Source organism: Osmia lignaria, chromosome 11 (genome assembly GCF_051020975.1).
Source record: "Osmia lignaria lignaria isolate PbOS001 chromosome 11, iyOsmLign1, whole genome shotgun sequence".
In the NCBI taxonomy this organism is placed as follows: domain Eukaryota; kingdom Metazoa; phylum Arthropoda; class Insecta; order Hymenoptera; family Megachilidae; genus Osmia; species Osmia lignaria.
This window is the reverse complement of record NC_135042.1, coordinates 3,618,724-3,636,417: the sequence shown is the minus strand read 5'-3', so window position 1 is coordinate 3,636,417 and position 17,694 is coordinate 3,618,724. Positions and strand designations below refer to the sequence as shown.

The 17,694-nt window shown below is 27.4% G+C and overlaps 5 protein-coding genes across 13 annotated transcripts; 2 read left to right on the top strand and 3 right to left on the bottom strand.

Moving 5' to 3' along the window:
- Positions 1–147: 147 nt before the first annotated feature.
- On the bottom strand, positions 148–1,165 carry Bet5 (blocked early in transport 5). The gene is made up of 3 exons (XM_034337644.2): positions 977–1,165; positions 580–789; positions 148–379 (listed from the first exon to the last, which is right to left on the bottom strand). Exons 1-3 carry the CDS (start codon positions 1,073–1,075, stop codon positions 251–253), a joined length of 438 nt encoding a protein of 145 aa, XP_034193535.1. The 5' UTR covers positions 1,076–1,165; the 3' UTR covers positions 148–250.
- A 395-nt stretch (positions 1,166–1,560) lies between these two features.
- ND-23 (NADH dehydrogenase (ubiquinone) 23 kDa subunit) lies at positions 1,561–3,110 on the top strand. The gene is made up of 5 exons (XM_034337643.2): positions 1,561–1,701; positions 1,777–1,841; positions 2,063–2,324; positions 2,522–2,714; positions 2,847–3,110. The coding sequence occupies exons 2-5, from the start codon at positions 1,814–1,816 to the stop codon at positions 2,976–2,978; spliced, it is 615 nt and encodes a 204-aa protein (XP_034193534.1). The 5' UTR covers positions 1,561–1,701; positions 1,777–1,813; the 3' UTR covers positions 2,979–3,110.
- A 1,220-nt stretch (positions 3,111–4,330) lies between these two features.
- Positions 4,331–8,664, bottom strand: LOC117610407 (vacuole membrane protein 1). Of its 5 annotated transcripts, none has more exons than XM_034337744.2 (6): positions 8,178–8,664; positions 7,300–7,582; positions 6,156–6,500; positions 5,546–6,055; positions 5,185–5,454; positions 4,331–5,114 (listed from the first exon to the last, which is right to left on the bottom strand). In XM_034337744.2, the coding sequence occupies exons 2-6, from the start codon at positions 7,519–7,521 to the stop codon at positions 4,986–4,988; spliced, it is 1,476 nt and encodes a 491-aa protein (XP_034193635.1). In that variant the 5' UTR covers positions 7,522–7,582; positions 8,178–8,664; the 3' UTR covers positions 4,331–4,985. The 5 variants fall into 5 exon arrangements, with proteins under 5 accessions (XP_034193635.1, XP_034193637.1, XP_034193636.1 ...); XM_034337746.2 differs by having other exon boundaries at positions 7,300–7,554; XM_034337745.2 differs by having other exon boundaries at positions 7,300–7,542.
- Positions 8,665–9,095: 431 nt separating this feature from the next.
- On the top strand, positions 9,096–14,706 carry LOC117610341 (metaxin-1). 4 transcript variants are annotated; one of them, XR_013062949.1, is made up of 6 exons: positions 9,096–9,612; positions 9,698–9,814; positions 10,018–10,252; positions 10,341–10,445; positions 10,522–12,413; positions 12,685–12,826. XR_013062949.1 is itself a non-coding variant. In XM_034337598.2 (5 exons), exons 1-5 carry the CDS (start codon positions 12,336–12,338, stop codon positions 14,511–14,513), a joined length of 936 nt encoding a protein of 311 aa, XP_034193489.2. In that variant the 5' UTR covers positions 11,724–12,335; the 3' UTR covers positions 14,514–14,706. The 4 variants fall into 4 exon arrangements, 1 of the variants encoding a protein (XP_034193489.2); XR_013062948.1 differs by having other exon boundaries at positions 9,105–9,633; XR_013062950.1 differs by lacking the exons at positions 9,096–9,612; positions 9,698–9,814; positions 10,018–10,252; positions 10,341–10,445 and adding exons at positions 12,953–13,118; positions 13,378–13,755; positions 14,190–14,294; positions 14,451–14,706 and having other exon boundaries at positions 11,750–12,413; positions 12,611–12,861.
- A 15-nt stretch (positions 14,707–14,721) lies between these two features.
- Vps45 (vacuolar protein sorting 45) lies at positions 14,722–17,225 on the bottom strand. Of its 2 annotated transcripts, XM_034337592.2 has the most exons (8): positions 16,989–17,224; positions 16,623–16,821; positions 16,404–16,553; positions 15,916–16,295; positions 15,573–15,845; positions 15,333–15,497; positions 15,025–15,254; positions 14,722–14,920 (listed from the first exon to the last, which is right to left on the bottom strand). In XM_034337592.2, exons 1-8 carry the CDS (start codon positions 17,079–17,081, stop codon positions 14,722–14,724), a joined length of 1,689 nt encoding a protein of 562 aa, XP_034193483.1. In that variant the 5' UTR covers positions 17,082–17,224. The 2 variants fall into 2 exon arrangements, with proteins under 2 accessions (XP_034193483.1, XP_034193484.1); XM_034337593.2 differs by lacking the exon at positions 14,722–14,920 and having other exon boundaries at positions 15,031–15,235; positions 16,989–17,225.
- Positions 17,226–17,694: the final 469 nt, after the last annotated feature.

Below are 17,694 nucleotides of genomic sequence, written 5' to 3'. Positions count from 1 at the left end.
CACAGTTTATTGTACAACAAAAGTGTATCATTTAAAAATATTCTTTATTTTATAATGGATGTAAATTCGTAAATATAACAGAATGTAATATAAGTTGTATATTTCTTTAAATTCTAAGAATACTTTTATGTGGTAAGTATTTGATAATGGATGCATCATGGAATTAAACTTAGAAAGTTATAACGTAAATAGCTTTATAAATCGTGCATGTATTTAAATATATTACACATTTTTTCAACATAGTATTAAGTTATATTGATCTGCTTAAAAATAAGGGAGATTTTTTAAATAATTCATCAACTTTTAATTTAAACAATTCACTTTGAATTGGTTCATTTAATTGGCAGAGCGGATTTTTTACTACATACTCCAAGTAAACCTGTAAAAGAAAATTATTACTTAAATAGCTTTATGCACAATCATTTTATAAAATCGTATAAAGTAAGAATAATTATTAAATAATTTTATAAGAATTGTATTCAATTTATATCTTTACAATTTTTCGAAGTTTATTGAAGATCTTTTTATTCAAATATTGATTAATAAAATAAATGAAATGTTTAAAATTCATTTACTTACTTCTTTATATAATTGTTGCAACAATTCTCTAGCATTATGTGTAGCATTATCAGTGTTTAACACAAATTTTAATCCTGAAGGAGTTTCAAAATAATGCAATGTGTATTTGCTAGTTTTATAATATAAAAATCCTTCTTTTGGATCCAACGGTGATATTTTACTTACGAATGATTTAATGGAAAACAACATTCCGTACATTAACTTCGCTTCCTAAAATGTATACAATTTTATTTGACAACAGTATGTATTTATTTATAGAAGGTATATAATAATGAATTAAGTTTAATGTAATATCAGTTTATTTTAATAAGATCATATACAAAATATTAAACGGCAACGGAGGTTAAAAATGATACATCATTTCAAAGGAATAACTGTCTACTGCGCTAACAATTACCTCCTCTTTTGTTATTCCAGATTTATTTAACCTATTCCACTCAGCATAATATAATAATGTTCCATTTTTGGAAAATATGTACAAATTGTGAATTGTCATACTCTGTTATTGTTTTCGTTCTGCTTCATTCACATCTGCCTCATTCGCTCGACTTCATACTTCACGTCTTCGGACGTCGAAAAGGTAGGATGTTATACTCTCTACTTCCCCCATAGCCCCATCTTTACAAAAACGGCGGAAACTATTCGACAATTTACCGCCTACCGTATGATAAGCCAGTAAGTAGGTAACTTCCTCAGTTTTTAATAAATAAATTAATAAATTGTTGAGTAGTCAAAATTGTGTCTTTTCAATTGTGAGTGCGAGATGTGGTTGAAGAGGGACTAGTAAAACAAGCATAACTGTCATACCACTGTGCTCTGTTACAGTCTTTTTGTACATATTTGTATACCGCAGTTCACCAGAGTCCATAACTGCGAAAAGACCAGTTTTCGTTCTTCGCGCATCTCCAGTACGCATCTTCGCCCTGATTGGCGATACTCTCAAACGAAGTGGAAAGCGATTAGCGAGAGCTCGCTGCGTTCCCCCACCATCTTCCAACCTGCGCGTCGCAGTGTTATGGACTGTTATGGACTCTGGTGACCTACGGTATAGACACTGGCTTATGTAAGATTATATTTTACGCTTTCTACTGACACGAGTCAGAAGTTAAAATACTTTTTATAGTACGTATCCAACAAGTTATTGTTAGTTTGCACGTGATTTCGGCATGTATTACATATAAACTATATGTATTGCAGAAAGTGGTTACATTAGATTTATTCTTAAAATTCCAAGATGACATCTCTTAAAGTTATCCAGCCAGGTATATTTAATAACAATTACTTTCATTTTATAACAAGTTTCTTGTCTTTTAAATTATTGAAGTGAGTGATTTTATTTCTTATACGCAATTCCTGTCACATCAAAAAGTATATTATAACCTACAAAGTTAATTTATCGATTTTAATTAGTAACGACAGATTAAATGAATATCCTATGTAATGTATTATTTCATTCTGTTTCATTGCAATATAATTTTTGCAGGTGCAAAACTGTTTCAAGATCTTCCAAAGATTTTAAACGTACCTTTGACTCGAAGTAAATATTATAATATTTATGGAGATCAAAAGGAAGCTACATGGGATGATATTCGTGATAACACAGTTCAAAAAGTATTTTTCTTAGAAATTATTCGTGGACTAGGAGTTGCATTATCTCAATTGTTTAGAGAACCTGCAACAATAAATTACCCTTTTGAAAAGGGCCCTTTAAGTCCACGATTTAGAGGAGAACATGCATTAAGAAGGTATTAGTATATGAACAAGTATTCCATACAGTGAAATGTAATGAAATTATGCAGAGATATATTTTTATATAATGTATTTGAAATAACAAAGTTTAATGACATTTTTAAGGTTTATAGAATGTATTGTCTGAATTATAACATTATAAAATGTATATAATGTAAATGAATTAAGTAAGCATAGGATTAATTTATGATAGATATCCTTCAGGAGAAGAAAGGTGTATTGCATGTAAATTATGTGAAGCAATTTGTCCAGCACAAGCAATCACTATTGAAGCAGAAGAGAGAGCTGATGGATCGCGTCGTACAACAAGATATGACATAGATATGTCAAAATGTATATATTGTGGTTTCTGTCAAGAAGCTTGCCCAGTGGATGCAATCGTGGAGGTAATAAACTATATAGTAATATTGCCATCTATAAGTGCAAATCATTTTTATAGCTTCATTGATATATGTGCTACTTAATATTTACTAATGTACATACCAAAATACTATATATATATATATATGTCAATTTAGGGTCCGAACTTTGAGTTCTCGACAGAAACACACGAAGAAATGTTATATAATAAAGAAAAACTTTTGAACAATGGAGATAAATGGGAATCGGAAATTGCTAGCAATATTCATGCTGATCATTTGTACCGTTAAATAAATTACGAAATGTAGTTATAAATTAAATGTAGAATAAATGATTGAAACTATTTAAAATTTACGATTTATCGTGTTAATAAGTAAAATATATCAATGGTATTACTGTATTCTCTTTTTTAATATTATTTCAGAAAGTAATAAACGTGGTCTAATTATCAAATATATAAAAAGGGTAAGAAAGTTATTTAAAATTAAAATAACTATTCAATTTGAATTAATTTTTTATTATTCTTCAGTATCTTCTTTGAATCAAGAAAAAATTTTACATAAATTATTAATATATTGAAAATATGGAAATATCAGTAATACATTATAAAATATCGTAATTTTTCATGTTTCCATATAATTCTTACTTCTTGTATTAATAATAAAACTACATATTTCGTACATTATTACATGATTTAATATTTATACGCTCATCATTTGCAGAAATATCGTTTTTGCATCTAAAATAATTGAATAGCTTGTCTACAAAGTTGTAATTATACACAATTCTAAATTTGTTTCTCTTTATCATATTAATATTAAAGGAAATACGTAGTAACTTAAAATAAATATTTATATTTTTACATTTCATTCAGATCTTGAAAAACCATTTTTATGATCAACATTAAAAATTAATAAATAAAATGATGTGCAACATGGAGATTATGTTGGGCTGCAATTTAAAAAAACGATAAATATTGATTAAGTGAATATCAGGAATGTTTTCTTGGATCAATATTAGAGTAATAAAAAGACTTGAATGTAAATGTACGAATATATTTTTAATTCATATTTAATTTCCTATTTTCAAAAATGTGTAAATTACAACTAACAATGTCCATTCAATAAATGCTTTACAACGAAGGATAGAAATATTTGTGAACAATGAAGGTGTACAGTTAAAAACGATGATTGCATATAAACAACTTTGATATTCATCTATCATAAAACTTCATAATTTATATGAAATCATGAAAAATGACTTTACTTTTCATTCAGATATTACCAGGGGCGAATCCACGTGTTATGAAATATTAAAAAATTACTTTATGTTAATATCTTAAGGTTATCAAATTTTAATACTTGTTGTATCTGTCTTTTAATAATAGAATAAATTATTTAATCACACATACTATAATTGTTAAATAATAAACAAATTTTAAATCGTACAAAAAACGATTCAAAAGTAAGGATCCGGCCCAGGATGCTACATAATATGTTCTTATATATGCAAACGAACATTTTAATTTTGTTCCCTAAAAAAGTCTCAAAGTTAACAATACCGTACAATTGATTATATACATCCCTGATTTTATATTGAAGAAACTAGTTACAAAGCAATCAACTTTTTATACTCTTGAGTATAAAAAGTAGGAAAACGATACGAAGAAACAAAAACAAACTTTAATCAATACTTAAAAATAATGTATATTCTTCATATACCAAGTTATAGAAACTTTTTTTTTTTTCATTTCATTCACATAAAGTGCTGACAAGTATGTATTTCATAACTATCACGGATACCTAAAATAATTATCCGTATGATTTTTTTTATAAAAAGCACGCAAATTTGTGTCTTTTAAACTGTACTCTAAGCAAAATTATCGATGCTATTAACAATACAAATTCTATAAACAATTCTGAAGTTATAAATTGTAATATCTTTAATAATATTACGAAAAAGTAAAATGCTCGTATTATGTTACACAATGCATATAAATCTTCCCTAATATATGTATGTACATATTTATATACATACATATCTATAAATATGAAGATAATTCCAATGTTTCTGAAGCATTCTAGAAAATTAGAATTTAAAATAAAAATTAAATTTTTTTCTTACTTCAGTATTTACGATTTATTCATATTGCAAAAGTAGTATTGTGCACCTCAAAAATCGACCACATTATTATTCAAGATACCTTAATTATATTGCGCTGTAATAGCAATTTTCATCTGTACGTTGTTTTATAATGAATTTTACATTTACATTACATTTGCTGTATATACTGATATTTAATCCGTACGTTTGGTTCGTTTACGGTGATAATTTCTTGCTAATGCATGGATAATTGTTACCAAAAAGTAACATACCATTAACATTACAAATTTATCAAACAACCATGAAATTGTTGTTGTTCCATCCTGAAAATAAAATAGATATTAACATACATATTACATACAACATGATGAATATCAATTAAGAAAACCATACCATTGATGTTTTATCATGTAACTTCTTTTTCTGTTCAATAAGATATTTTTTCAATGGTTCCTGAAACTTTGAACCAACGTATGGTACAATTGCTAATAATTTGATAAATTTATCTAGAAGTTCTTCATTGAAAGCTATAATCACTGCAAGTTGCTGAATATGCATTTTTATAATAGCTTTTCCTATGAGTGTAGCACCGAAGAATGTCCAAAAAGGAATTAAATAATGACCACATGTTAAACCAGCAAGATCAAACAATGGATTAGGAATCTAGAAATAGTTTCTTGTGTTAAAATTATATTTCTTCGTTCGATATATATGTCTTTATTAATTAGCATTTTAAGGAATAATTTTCACTTACTGAAGCACAAGCAAGAATTCCCCAAAAACCTGCTTTCTGTACAAAATGCTTCATAGTCAGTTTTATACGTATTAGTAGCGATACATTTTCGCCATTTTCTAAAGCCTCTAAAGCTTCTAATTCTTTTAAATCTTCCTGATCAAACTTTTCATCTCTATTATTGTGCCTGCTAGTTCGAGCAGCTCTCGCCATAAAATATGGTGGTAATTCACCAAGTGCAGTACCAGCACCCCAAAGCATAGCTTCTATACGTACTTTTCTCATAATATTTAATATTCCTGCAGTCCACATTGGATCAATTGTTGTTGGACATATTATTTGATCAGGATATGGTGGTTCAGGAAAGTTAAGAGCACCACATTCATATGCAGCCATAGTAACAGCTGCTATATGTGGTCCTAGATAAAGTACAAAAGTGTGTAAGCCTGTACCAAGACCTACACTAGAAAGAACACCTAAACCTATCCAATACAGCCACCAAATTATTTTTGTCTCCCATGCTCTTAAAACCTGAAAATAAGAAAGTATTATTTCATATAAAAACTGGCTTTTACATCAAACAAGCAAAACGATATACTCTAATATATTCCAAATGCATATCAAAATGTACCTGTTGATGTGGACCAGAAATTCTGTTTAATATCAGAATCAATACAGTTATTGATACTATACTCCATACTATTCTTCTGTGATGTAATGCTTTTCTTCCTAAGCTGAATACATTACTAAAAAGTTCTCGGAAAAAGTAGTTTAGTGTAGTAATTGGATGCTGCCATAATGTTAAACTTTCTGAATCTATATGAGATTCATTATTTAAATTATTTGGCTCTTCTGAAAATGGTGCAGATAACTTTTTCTGTTCAATATTTTGTTGAGCACCATTAACAGGAGCTGAATCCTTTACACGTCGAATGGCAGTGGTATTTTCCAACATGATATTTCCTAGTTCACTATTCTGCACATAAATTAAAGCAATTTTAGTATACCAAATTAGTTATATTGTAAAGTAAGTAATATAAGAATTGCATAGCTTTAATAAATCAATTTTTTATTCTTTTTTATTAGCATCAATTGTTGAAAAACATATACTTCTAACTATTGTTTCTTATCAATGAAATTGAAAAACAATAATAAAGCAATGTTAAAAATGAAAAATGGTAACTAAATATAAATAACATAAAATTACAATCAATGTTATTAAGAATATATTGTATAAATATTTAGCATTTTGTGATACTGACTACAAGTTTCACGTGCAATGTACAATTCTATAAAAAAATTTGCTCAAAACTAAAAAGATTGCAAGTATAAAAGTATACATATATGTTCTTATACAATTAAAAATGAAGACTAGTACATATTTCATCTGTATTAATAATATTTAAAAATCTAATTTATTAGTAGTAATATTACATAATATCAAAAACATATTGTAATATTTTCATGCTGTACTTTCATTCCTAGTTTATAAAAAAAATAAGTGCAAAGTTATTTATTTATTTATTTATTAATGTGACTACAATTTGCAGTATAAAATAGTTTTTTAAAAAGATGATTATTAGCTTTGTGTTTATGATATATATGTGTATTAATAAACAAAATTATTATATTATGCTTTTGTTAATTTACTAAAAACAAAATTAATATTATTAACATTAAATTAATAAATTATGCAGCAATAACTCTACATGCAATTAAGTATGATTTAAATTTATGTAATAAAAAGTAACACAAAATATCTGCAGAATAGGTACATCATATACCATGTTTGTCCTTTTTCCTGAAATGGGCAGATGTTCTTTTAATAAGCCTTTAAATTGTTTATGTTTAAGTTGTGAAACTGGTACCACTGTAGTAGCACTCATTGTGCTTCTGCTATCCGTGTAAATAAAATTGCCATCAAAATTCTTTACATTATTGGTAATACCCATATTAGAAGCATTGCTTGTTTTTCGATCTACTTTTCTTCGCACCATTGTCAAGCTGCATTAGCCAATCTGCACCAGCAACTAATTACTATTACTAATACTGTTATGACTACAGAAAAATAAAAACATTCTAATAATTTCTTATTTTATATATTTACTATGAAAAATTTGTTAATATTAATGTTAATAAAACTCTTTGTTTCTGTTTTCTTCTTATAATATCATAGTATTTATTAAAATGTATACTACTTTATGTATTTCAAATAAAACATACCAATATTGTACTAAGAAGAAATTAAGTAAAGAAATCGGTATAAAAATTACTATTGATGTAACATTATTGATATATGTATATGTGTATGTATTTATGTTCAATATGTGTAATTATTTTACCATTTTTTCAATAATATGAATTTTTATATAACTTTACTTTTCATGTGAAGACATAGGTAATGGTAAAATATAACATAAATATGTCATTTACCATTCTTCAACCTTATGTTATCTAATTGCACGTGAAACTAAGTCACATGAATGTATTTAAATATACAAAAAAATTATTTTATATTTAGTTTATTGAAAGAAATGTATATAAAACACATTAAATGGAATGTATCTTCATTATACAATATTAAAGGTATGTTATTGGAATTTAAATATAGTTACAATATGATACAACTTGATATAAAATATAATTGAATTACCTTTTAACCTTAAAATATGAGCGTGACTAAACGTTGAATCAATAAAAAATTATGTTTTTTCAAATCATTATAAAACATGCGTTTGAACAAAAAATAAATTACTTTACAATATTTCAAACGATCGATCGCTAGCATGTGCACTAAAGATAGTTAACGTTTTTTATTTAATTAATTAAACTGTCAACTCGACAGTATCACATGTATTACATTCATGTGTCTGACCCACAGCACTTCCTATATATACTATCTAACAAGTATGAGTACGCGCAAGTCAACGTGTATAAAAATGCCTAATCATTAGTCTCTTTAGATAGTAAAAATATATATCGCTTCCTTCAGTTAAAATCAGTTAGAATAAATTTCCCTATACATGATTATAACCTTATCGTATCGAATATGATATGCTTTATATGCTTTATATACTATATATAGTTTGTATGTATGTAACAGTCACTGATGTATGTATTGAACTGCTTTTGGTATCAGCAACATTGACCAATCAGTGTTGTTTTATAATAATTATTAATTATTAATAATTTACCCATACACTTTAAATATTAGTTATCTTAAAGTAATTATCATGTTTTCTTTTCACTTTAAATCATTGCTTTATTTTAATAAACTTTATAGTATGTACATGCTCTGGCAAAAATGATTGTTTTTCTACTGATAGATGCTAATAAAAAGTTTTAAACAGATAGTATATAAAACAACAAAGACATTTAATTTTGAATTATGTAATTTTAGATAAATCATAAAAACTTTTAACAAATATTTATTGTTTTAACTCAAAATATTTAAGAAAATGTTTGTGTTTTGTATGTACATATGATATATATAAGTAAATATATGTGTCATATGAAGTTAGTCACGAATGAGTGAAATATATATCTATACCGCAGTTCACCAGAGTCCATAACTACGAAAAGTCCAGTTTTCGTTCTTCGCGCATCTCCAGTACGCATCTTCGCCCTGATTGGCGATACTCCCAAACGAAGTGGAAAGCGATTAGCAGAGAGCTCGCTGCGTTCCCCCACCATCTTCCAACCTGCGCGTCGCAGTTATGGACTCTGGTGAACTCAGGTGAACTGCGACAGTCCCGGCAGTGACTACAGAGCCATACGGAGACAAGTAGTCACTGGTCCCGGCCAGTTGATAACTTGTTAGTTGATAAAAAACAATTTGTTATTAATACCTTACACTATCGATAAATTTATATATAATTATTAATAATTATGGCGCATATTATTAAAAAAGAGATTTAAGAGTTTTACATTGGCATAAGTTAGAGCCAAATTTGTAAAATATTAACTAATTGTATGTAAAAGGAACATAGCAAAGCCCAATATTTTCAAAAATATAAAATAAAACCATGGCAAATATGTTAACTCCGTTTGTACATTGGGCTCAAACAGAAAATCAAGTAACATTAAAGGTAGATTTAACTGATGTTAAGGTATGTAATTTGTAATACATGTATATTTTATTACTCATAGATCTACAGTAGTTATATTTTGTAGGATGTTAATGTCGATTTGGATGAAAAAACATTAAGAGTTATTGCTTATGGGCAAGGTGCTCGAGGACTTAATAAGTATGGATTTAATCTCGACTTACATTCATCCATTGACTCAGAGGTAATGTTATTGTTATTAATATAAATGTAATTTCTGTAATTGTAATTACAAAATTTCTGTTGTTTTAATATAAAATTTGTAAGACTTAACTGATTAAGTACAAATATAATAACAATTATAAATAGAGTAGTGAATTTACTCATTATTAAAATCAGGACTGTGTTATGTATTTAAATGGCAAATTTTTGTATAAAATATTGCAGGAAAGTAATTTTAAAGTAATAAATCGGCAGATTGATTTTACATTAAAAAAGAGATCCCCTGCATGGTGGCCTAGATTAACTAGTCAACCACAAAAGCCATCGTGGTTGAAAATTGATTTTGATAAATGGACAAGTGAAGATTTAGAGGATAATGAAGATGAAAAACGAGATATCTGTAATGATTACCCTGGGATGTATGATAAACTCCATAAAGAAGAATTTGGTTATAGAAAAGGTATACTATATCATAAAATACATATTATGATCAATGTTTTAATCACGCTTTAAATCGCGATATTAATTTGTTATTATTTATTATTTAGAAAATTTCAAGTTGGCGTATTTAATCATTTACAATCTGTGTCAGTTTGTTGGTTTTTCGTATATCCATACTGTAATGGGAATAATATATTCAAGAGATGGACCAGGTTGGCAAATATATCAGTTAAATGAAAGTTTAAATAATAATCAATGTAATATAATTATAAAATTTTTTTATTTTAGCTTGTGTGAAAGAAACATATGCAGCTGTTGGGAATGCAATGAAATTTATACAACTTCTACAATTTCTAGAAGTTATGCATTCGTTATTTGGGTATACTAAAAGTAGTACACTTATGTCATTTGTACAAGTTGGAGGCAGAGCATTTATTTTATTTTGTATGATCGAAGCTGAACCACGAATGCAAACAAAACCAGTTGTTTCTTATCTTTTACTTGTTTGGAGTACAGTGGAAATATTTAGATATCCATATTACATTACTCAATTATTAAAAATAGAACTTCCACTTTTAACATGGTTGAGATATACAATTTGGATGCCATTATATCCATTGGGTTTTCTTTGTGAAGGTATCATAATACTGAGAAATATTCCATATTTTGAAGAAACACAGAAATTTACTATATCTTTACCAAATGCTTGGAACTTTGCATTTCATTTTCCATCATTTTTAAAGATATATTTACTAATATTTTGTTTACCTCTTATATACACGTTAATGTCTCGTATGAATCAAGCACGTTATAAAAAGTTAGGCAAACCCAAGTTAAGAAAAAAATACGCATAATTTTATAATGTAGGATTGAAGCTTTAACTTCTTAACAAATTTTATTGACGGTTCAGTTATTTATTACATAATTGATAATGAAATTTATGAAAGGAATAAATAATAAAGTATGACTGTATATATATATTAAATATATGTATATGTATATTAACTTATGATTTTGTATGTATGTACATACAGTAGACAAAATATTAGTAAGTTTTAGTGGTATATAATTTTTTTTTTCATACGTTTTTAGGTATTACGTTTGAAATGTAATACATGATTATTAATATATCTGGATAAGCAAATTTTTCATAGTGAATATCTTAAAAAATGTATAAGTAGGTACTCTATGATGAGATCAAGCTCTTTGCACAGAATGACAGTCATTAATTTCTGTACATCATTCGGTTTATGATAAACAGTATTAAGAATAGTAAGCTGTGATGATTTATTAATTCCCATAAAAGTATACAAATCTTCATGGGCGGGAGTCCTGGGGATTGGAAACTAACAGAGAAAAGCGGGAACTGAGAACTTGGAAACCGGGGAATTCCACGGAAGGGCCAGGGCTGAAACCCAGAACATCACTATTTTCTCTAGGGAAGGCTGTGCTACCATGCTCAATTCAAATAGCACGATACATGAGTACTTTCATGCAATCATTTATACCGCAGTTCACCAGAGTTCATAACTGCGAAAAGTCCAGTTTTCGTTCTTCGCGCATCTCCAGTACGCATCTTCGCCCTGATTGGCGATACTCCCAAACGAAGTGGAAAGCGATTAGCAGAGAGCTCGCTGCGTTCCCCCACCACCTTCCAACCTGCGCGTCGCAGTTATGGACTTTGGTGAACTGTGGTATATCTATATTTATTTTGTTTCTGAGATATTTTGTGTTGAATTTTTTATCAGAAAATTAATTTTTTGTAATATTTTGTGCAGTTTAATGCATAGTGTTTTAAATTAGTTATTTGAGGTTGGCTATAAATAAAAAATAATTTTTAGTATTTCTTAAAACAAATGAATAAAAGAATGTATATTGTATTTTCATCATTAATTGAACAATTGACTATTTAATAACGCCAAAGTATGCTTTTCCAGTTTAATTCAATTATTGTATTATATATTAAAAGTATCTATAAAAGTCCAATATCCGGTTGAACGGTGATAAAAAAAATCTGTTTGTTTACTACACAGTAAGAAGTAGCACGTGGAATTAATATCTAATTTATGAATAAGTCATCATTTGTTTAAATTTATGATAAAATGGAGCAATCTGAATTAAATATATGGAAAGGTGATTGGGGTTTACCATCAATAGACCGAGAGTGTTTGCAGGTTTTGGTATGTACTTTGAATACAGGTTATGATGTAAACTTAATATTCTCATTTATAGAATATTTATTGTAAACTATTAATTATTATATATTTTTTTTCTATATTTATATGGATCTTTCTAATTTATAAAAGAAATTATATTACTTGTATATTCTATAATTCCTAGAATATATTATTACATGATGTTCGCTCATTTCTTCTAGGTTTATGCTAAATTTAATAATATAGCTTTAAAAGTAAATAAGTCTAGTAATGTATTCAAAACTCCCAATGGCAGATTACCTGTATTCAAAAGTAATAACATCACATTAGATAAGGTTAAAGATATAATAGACTATCTTAGAGAAAATCATTACAACAAAGAATTCACATTAAAGAGAAAAGAATGTGCAAGAATAGTAGCTTATGATACAATGTTGCAACAAAAATTATATCCAGCATTACAGTTCATTTGGTATGTACTGATTCTATTAGTAATGTGAAAATTTATAGGATGAAATATAAATAATGTATCTTGTAAATACTTATAACATTTATATCTTTAGGTGGGTGGATGAAAGAAATGTAAATGAATTAATAAGACCATGGTACTGTAAAGCAATACCTTTCCCATTTAATTTTTATTATCCATCAAAATTTGAACAAGAAGCACGTGCTATGTTTGAAACCTTGTATCCCAGAGAAGATGACATGGCTGTTATAGAAAATAAGGTAATGATGTACAACAATTTTATATTGATTATATAGATTATTAATATAATATCTATATAATCTGTATAATCTAAATACAATATCTGTATCTTTCATAAAATTGAATTGATATTTATCAGTATTGAGTGAGGTATATAATATTAACATACCATACAAAATTAAGTATAGCATATTATATTAAGAATTTAATAATCATTCAAATATTAAAATATATTACATATATAAGAGAAATTACAATAATATTAAACATACATAACAGGTATATTCTGAAGCCCAAAAATGTTTAGCAATATTGTCTGCAAGTCTTGGAGATTCAAACTATTTTTTTGGTTCAGAACCTACCATACTAGATGCCATTGTATATTCTTATTTGGCACCATTACTTAAAGTTCCTTTACCTAATCCAGCTTTACAAAATCATTTAAAGAACTGCAAAAATTTAGTAACGTTCATAACGCGTATATCGGAAAGATGTTTCAGCAGTGAATGTCAAGAATATAAAGCCAAAGAAAATGCTCAAAATATGAAAACTAGTTCAAATAATGATTACCCTCATAAAAGAAGAAATCAAATCCTTGCTGGACTTTTTACTGTTGTAGTGATGACAACTTATGTACTTTCAACTGGAATTTTAAAGGTAAATTTTTTTCATACAAAGAAATTGATAGTTTAGATAATAAAAATTCAATAATTGTTTAGAACCATGTGTTACATTATGATTAAAGATATGTTTAATATTTTCAAGCTTGGTAGTGTGATATGTACTTATTGGCTTTCAAAAGTTCACCCTAAGTTTACTTCAATAATGTTTATGTAATTAATTTCTTTTCAAATAGTGTGCATTATAAATATACATATATTCCATACATGTTTCCATTTGTTCAGTTTTATTAACTAATAATTGTAAATAATAAATAATGAATAGTTATTAAAAGATTTCATTTGTCCATTTTTAAAATGTTAATAGTACGTATTTCGTATTTGAAATTTATGCGAAGAATGTGTAGGCATCCAAGATCGAAAACATTGGAAATAAATGATATTGTTTGTTATGTATGTAAATGTTTTTAGAAATGGAAGCTGGCGAGAATTCGTTTTAAGAAATATAATTAGTTAATGAGTTCTGAGTTTTTCCTGCATTTATGGTCTTCTATTTAAAATAAGAAGAAATTACATGTACGTAAAAATAAGATAGCATTTCAATAAACAGTAATTAATAATGAAAGCTGAGATATTCTCTCCAGCAAATATTTATGTATAATAATATTTTAGTTATAATTAAATAATATTTATACGTGTATTAACATTGAAAAAGTTATTTGTGTTTTGAAGGTATCGGTAAAGAGGAATGAAATAACGGAAATACGTGCAGAGGGTACAGTTGAGGATGAATAAGAATTCGGGAGATATAAAACCAGTTCATTAAAAAGACAAGTTTTAAGTATAACATTAATATAACTTTTATTTTTTGTTTCTACAATTTTTCTTTGATTTTATCAGTAAATTGTAATTATTATCAAAGAATATTATTACGTAATAATTAATTATGATCATAAAATTGTATAAATAAATATGTTGATCAAAAATATGTACATTTAATGTTCTATTTGTTATTATTTTTGTATTTCGATAGGATACCTGTTGTTGCTTGTTGAATTTCCTCGAAGAAACTTTGGGAATTATGAATAGTGGTACCACCTAATATAATCTTTATCCCTGGATTTTGTTTATTTAAATTATAAACATTTAAACTTTCTTCGTAGGTAGTTCCCCCGATCATGAAAACAATGATATCCTGTGGCCTGTTATAGATAGCTATTATTAGTAAGTATTTTTATCTTAATATTATGTTTACACGAACACTACATTCTTTTCTCCAGATTTTCTGCAACAGTATAAAATTTACCTTTTCGATACCATTGTATTTCCAAGATACGGAAATGTTTGTAAGCTTAATCTTCCTTTGATTAAATCTTCAAGTGTTTCATTTAACAAAGGTGAGTGTTGGGTGTATATATTGTCTACCCCATTTAATCCTTTGAATAATTTTTTGGTAATTTTAGCTACTGATTCACGATCGAATAAATTACTTTGTCTTGCATTGATTCCACTATATTCTAATATGTTATACACAAGCTGAAGTTTTATTTCGAAGTAATTAATTACAAAATATTTATTAAATTTTCAATTAAAATTACATTAATTTTAACGTACCTTAATGTACTTTTCGGAAATCCCTTTATTTTTCAATAAATTTAATAGACCACTGATATCATTATTCGCATGTTTCTCGTAGTGGAGTGCGTAAAGCATTACCAATCGTACGCAATCGATTTCCCGGATTTGTTGATTATTAATAAGTTCTTTTATCTGTTGCAGCTGTCATAAAATCAATAGAAAATATTGATGGTTGTTATAAGCAACAAATAACAGAGCATGCAAAATTAATTATACCTGCATGGAATGATCACTCCGACAACTAAGCTCTTGTTCCAATTCCGATACTCGTAATAAATTATGTTTTTCCACAAGAGAAGAAAGTTCTCCAACTACGGTTACATGTTTTGATACAGTTCCCGAAAGCTTTTTAAACAATGGATAAGTTTCAACAAAAGTTTTCATATCGGCTATGCTTTCGACTTTTTGATGTTTTTTAGCCTTCTTTTGAAATTCATCCATCAGTTCTTTTATCGTTTGTCCGATTTCACCAAAATTAAGATATAAATTCTGTTAAAATCATTCGCTTTAGTTTAATAATATTATGCACGATTATTAATGAAATGCAGTATATTCTTACATTTGTATAAAACTCGTCATGTTCTGCACTGAGAACAACTTCTTTTAATTCCTTTGAAATACCTTTAACGTGCGACAAATTAACACGATTATTGTTGATAGTTAACAATTCGTGTACCATTGCTTGATAAGTCCACTGATTCAATAGAGGAGTAACAGGATCATCTCTTCTGTCAAGTATCAGTAAAATCGGACTAGAATCTTGTCTGAATTCAAATGAACTTGATTCCTTACTCAATACTTCACGTATTTTTTCCGCTAATCTTTTTGCCATTTCAGAGCTGCACTGGTATCGTATGTAGGGACATCTTTTAATTGATAATAGGACAGAAATTATGCCTAAAACGGTTCTGTGCAAATGCACTGGGTTCCATAATAAACCTTCATGAAAAAATGAAAAAGAAAAAAAATTAAATAATTATAATTTTTATTTCAAATTTAATAGTACAGTTTTAGAAATAACAGTTTTAATTATAGAAAATTTATTACCTTGTGAGCATCCAGTTATTCCAAGTGAAAATAAATGAGGACTGATAGCTAAATAATCTGCATAGTATTCATGGACTTCTCTCACAACTTCTTGCTCATCACTTTCAGCCAGAAGTTTAACATCAGCCTTTGCAATAATATTACTGAAATCTAAAAAAGAATACATTGCAATATGAGCAAAAAAAAAACCAAAAATAAGGATTCATTAGCAACACTCACAAATATAATAGGTGCCATATTTAGGACATCGTAGTTCATTGCAAAGATACTCAATATTTTCTTTTGTTGGTCTTATGAAAACTATACACTTTAAATGCTTTAAACCCTCATTACGTGTATTTGCATCAATTCTCTCAAACAGATAAACTTCCTTCATAAATATTTCTGATTGACTGTATAATAAACTTACTATACTTGTCTGCAATTATATCAATTACAAAATATAAATATCAAGAGATAGGGTAGGAACTCAACTCTTTTTGTTGTTTCATATAGTTTCATTGTAACAATATATACAAACATTTAGTCACTTTAATATTAACAAATATTATATATAATTAACTGTTTAAACAGAAACCAGTTTACCGTTTGTTTATCCATCAAAAGAACCTTCATACCAGGTCCACTTTCTTCTGTCATTCGTGTAATATAAAACTTCAAAGCAACTGTCAAATTCATTTTGGAAATGTAATCTTGCGAATTCCTTATATTTATTAATTATATATTATAAACCTCATATTGTTTATACATTTAATTAATAATGCTTTATAAAATTTAAACGTCAAACCATGTACATAAACACGGTTCACAAATCATCATAAATGTAGTTGGTGAACTACATATACACTGTTACCAGAATTTTTAGAAATTAAATTTTGAGAATTTGGTAAGCATAGTAAATAGGAAACTACAGGGAAGAAATGAAGTGCTTTGATTGGTTGATTACATATTTTTTCCATACTTATAATTTTTTCAAATATTTATTCAATAGTGTAACAATACTTAAAATTTCACAGTTCAAAAGCTATGTAAACTTATACAAAAGAATGATTTTAAATAATTTTAAAGTTATTGAAAATATTAGGACAACAAATTTTCTATAATCTGAAAATAATAAAAAAAAGCATCTCATTATTGAACAAATGACATATGTATGTACAGTCAACCCTCCTATAACGCGGTGAGTGCGTACCGCGTTATATGGAAACCGCGCTATAAGAAACTCGGATTTAACCGTACAAACCAGGCTAATTCGTAGCGCGTTCTATGGAAACCGTCTACCGCGTTGTAT

What these genes read in the sequence shown, in the direction of transcription:
- Bet5 (XM_034337644.2), bottom strand. Translation starts at nt 1,075, where the DNA reads ATGACAATTCACAATTTGTACATATTTTCCAAAAATGGAACATTATTA. An exon ending in CTGGAATAACAAAAGAGGAG is followed by an intron (nt 790 to 976) that starts GTAATTGTTAGC and finishes TATACATTTTAG; the next exon opens with GAAGCGAAGTTAATGTACGG. An exon ending in TGCAACAATTATATAAAGAA is followed by an intron (nt 380 to 579) that starts GTAAGTAAATGA and finishes TTTCTTTTACAG; the next exon opens with GTTTACTTGGAGTATGTAGT.
- ND-23 (XM_034337643.2), top strand. Translation starts at nt 1,814, where the DNA reads ATGACATCTCTTAAAGTTATCCAGCCAG. An exon ending in GGAGAACATGCATTAAGAAG is followed by an intron (nt 2,325 to 2,521) that starts GTATTAGTATAT and finishes AATTTATGATAG; the next exon opens with ATATCCTTCAGGAGAAGAAA. An exon ending in CAGTGGATGCAATCGTGGAG is followed by an intron (nt 2,715 to 2,846) that starts GTAATAAACTAT and finishes ATGTCAATTTAG; the next exon opens with GGTCCGAACTTTGAGTTCTC.
- LOC117610407 (XM_034337744.2), bottom strand. Translation starts at nt 7,521, where the DNA reads ATGGTGCGAAGAAAAGTAGATCGAAAAACAAGCAATGCTTCTAATATG. An exon ending in GGACAAACATGGTATATGAT is followed by an intron (nt 6,501 to 7,299) that starts GTACCTATTCTG and finishes ATTTATGTGCAG; the next exon opens with AATAGTGAACTAGGAAATAT. An exon ending in TTTCTGGTCCACATCAACAG is followed by an intron (nt 6,056 to 6,155) that starts GTACATTTTGAT and finishes TCTTATTTTCAG; the next exon opens with GTTTTAAGAGCATGGGAGAC.
- LOC117610341 (XM_034337598.2), top strand. Translation starts at nt 12,336, where the DNA reads ATGGAGCAATCTGAATTAAATATATGGAAAGGTGATTGGGGTTTACCA. An exon ending in TGGCTGTTATAGAAAATAAG is followed by an intron (nt 13,119 to 13,377) that starts GTAATGATGTAC and finishes CATACATAACAG; the next exon opens with GTATATTCTGAAGCCCAAAA. An exon ending in TTTCAACTGGAATTTTAAAG is followed by an intron (nt 13,756 to 14,450) that starts GTAAATTTTTTT and finishes TGTGTTTTGAAG; the next exon opens with GTATCGGTAAAGAGGAATGA.
- Vps45 (XM_034337592.2), bottom strand. Translation starts at nt 17,081, where the DNA reads ATGAATTTGACAGTTGCTTTGAAGTTTTATATTACACGAATGACAGAA. An exon ending in ATATGGCACCTATTATATTT is followed by an intron (nt 16,554 to 16,622) that starts GTGAGTGTTGCT and finishes ATTCTTTTTTAG; the next exon opens with ATTTCAGTAATATTATTGCA. An exon ending in TTTCCGAAAAGTACATTAAG is followed by an intron (nt 15,255 to 15,332) that starts GTACGTTAAAAT and finishes ATAAAACTTCAG; the next exon opens with CTTGTGTATAACATATTAGA.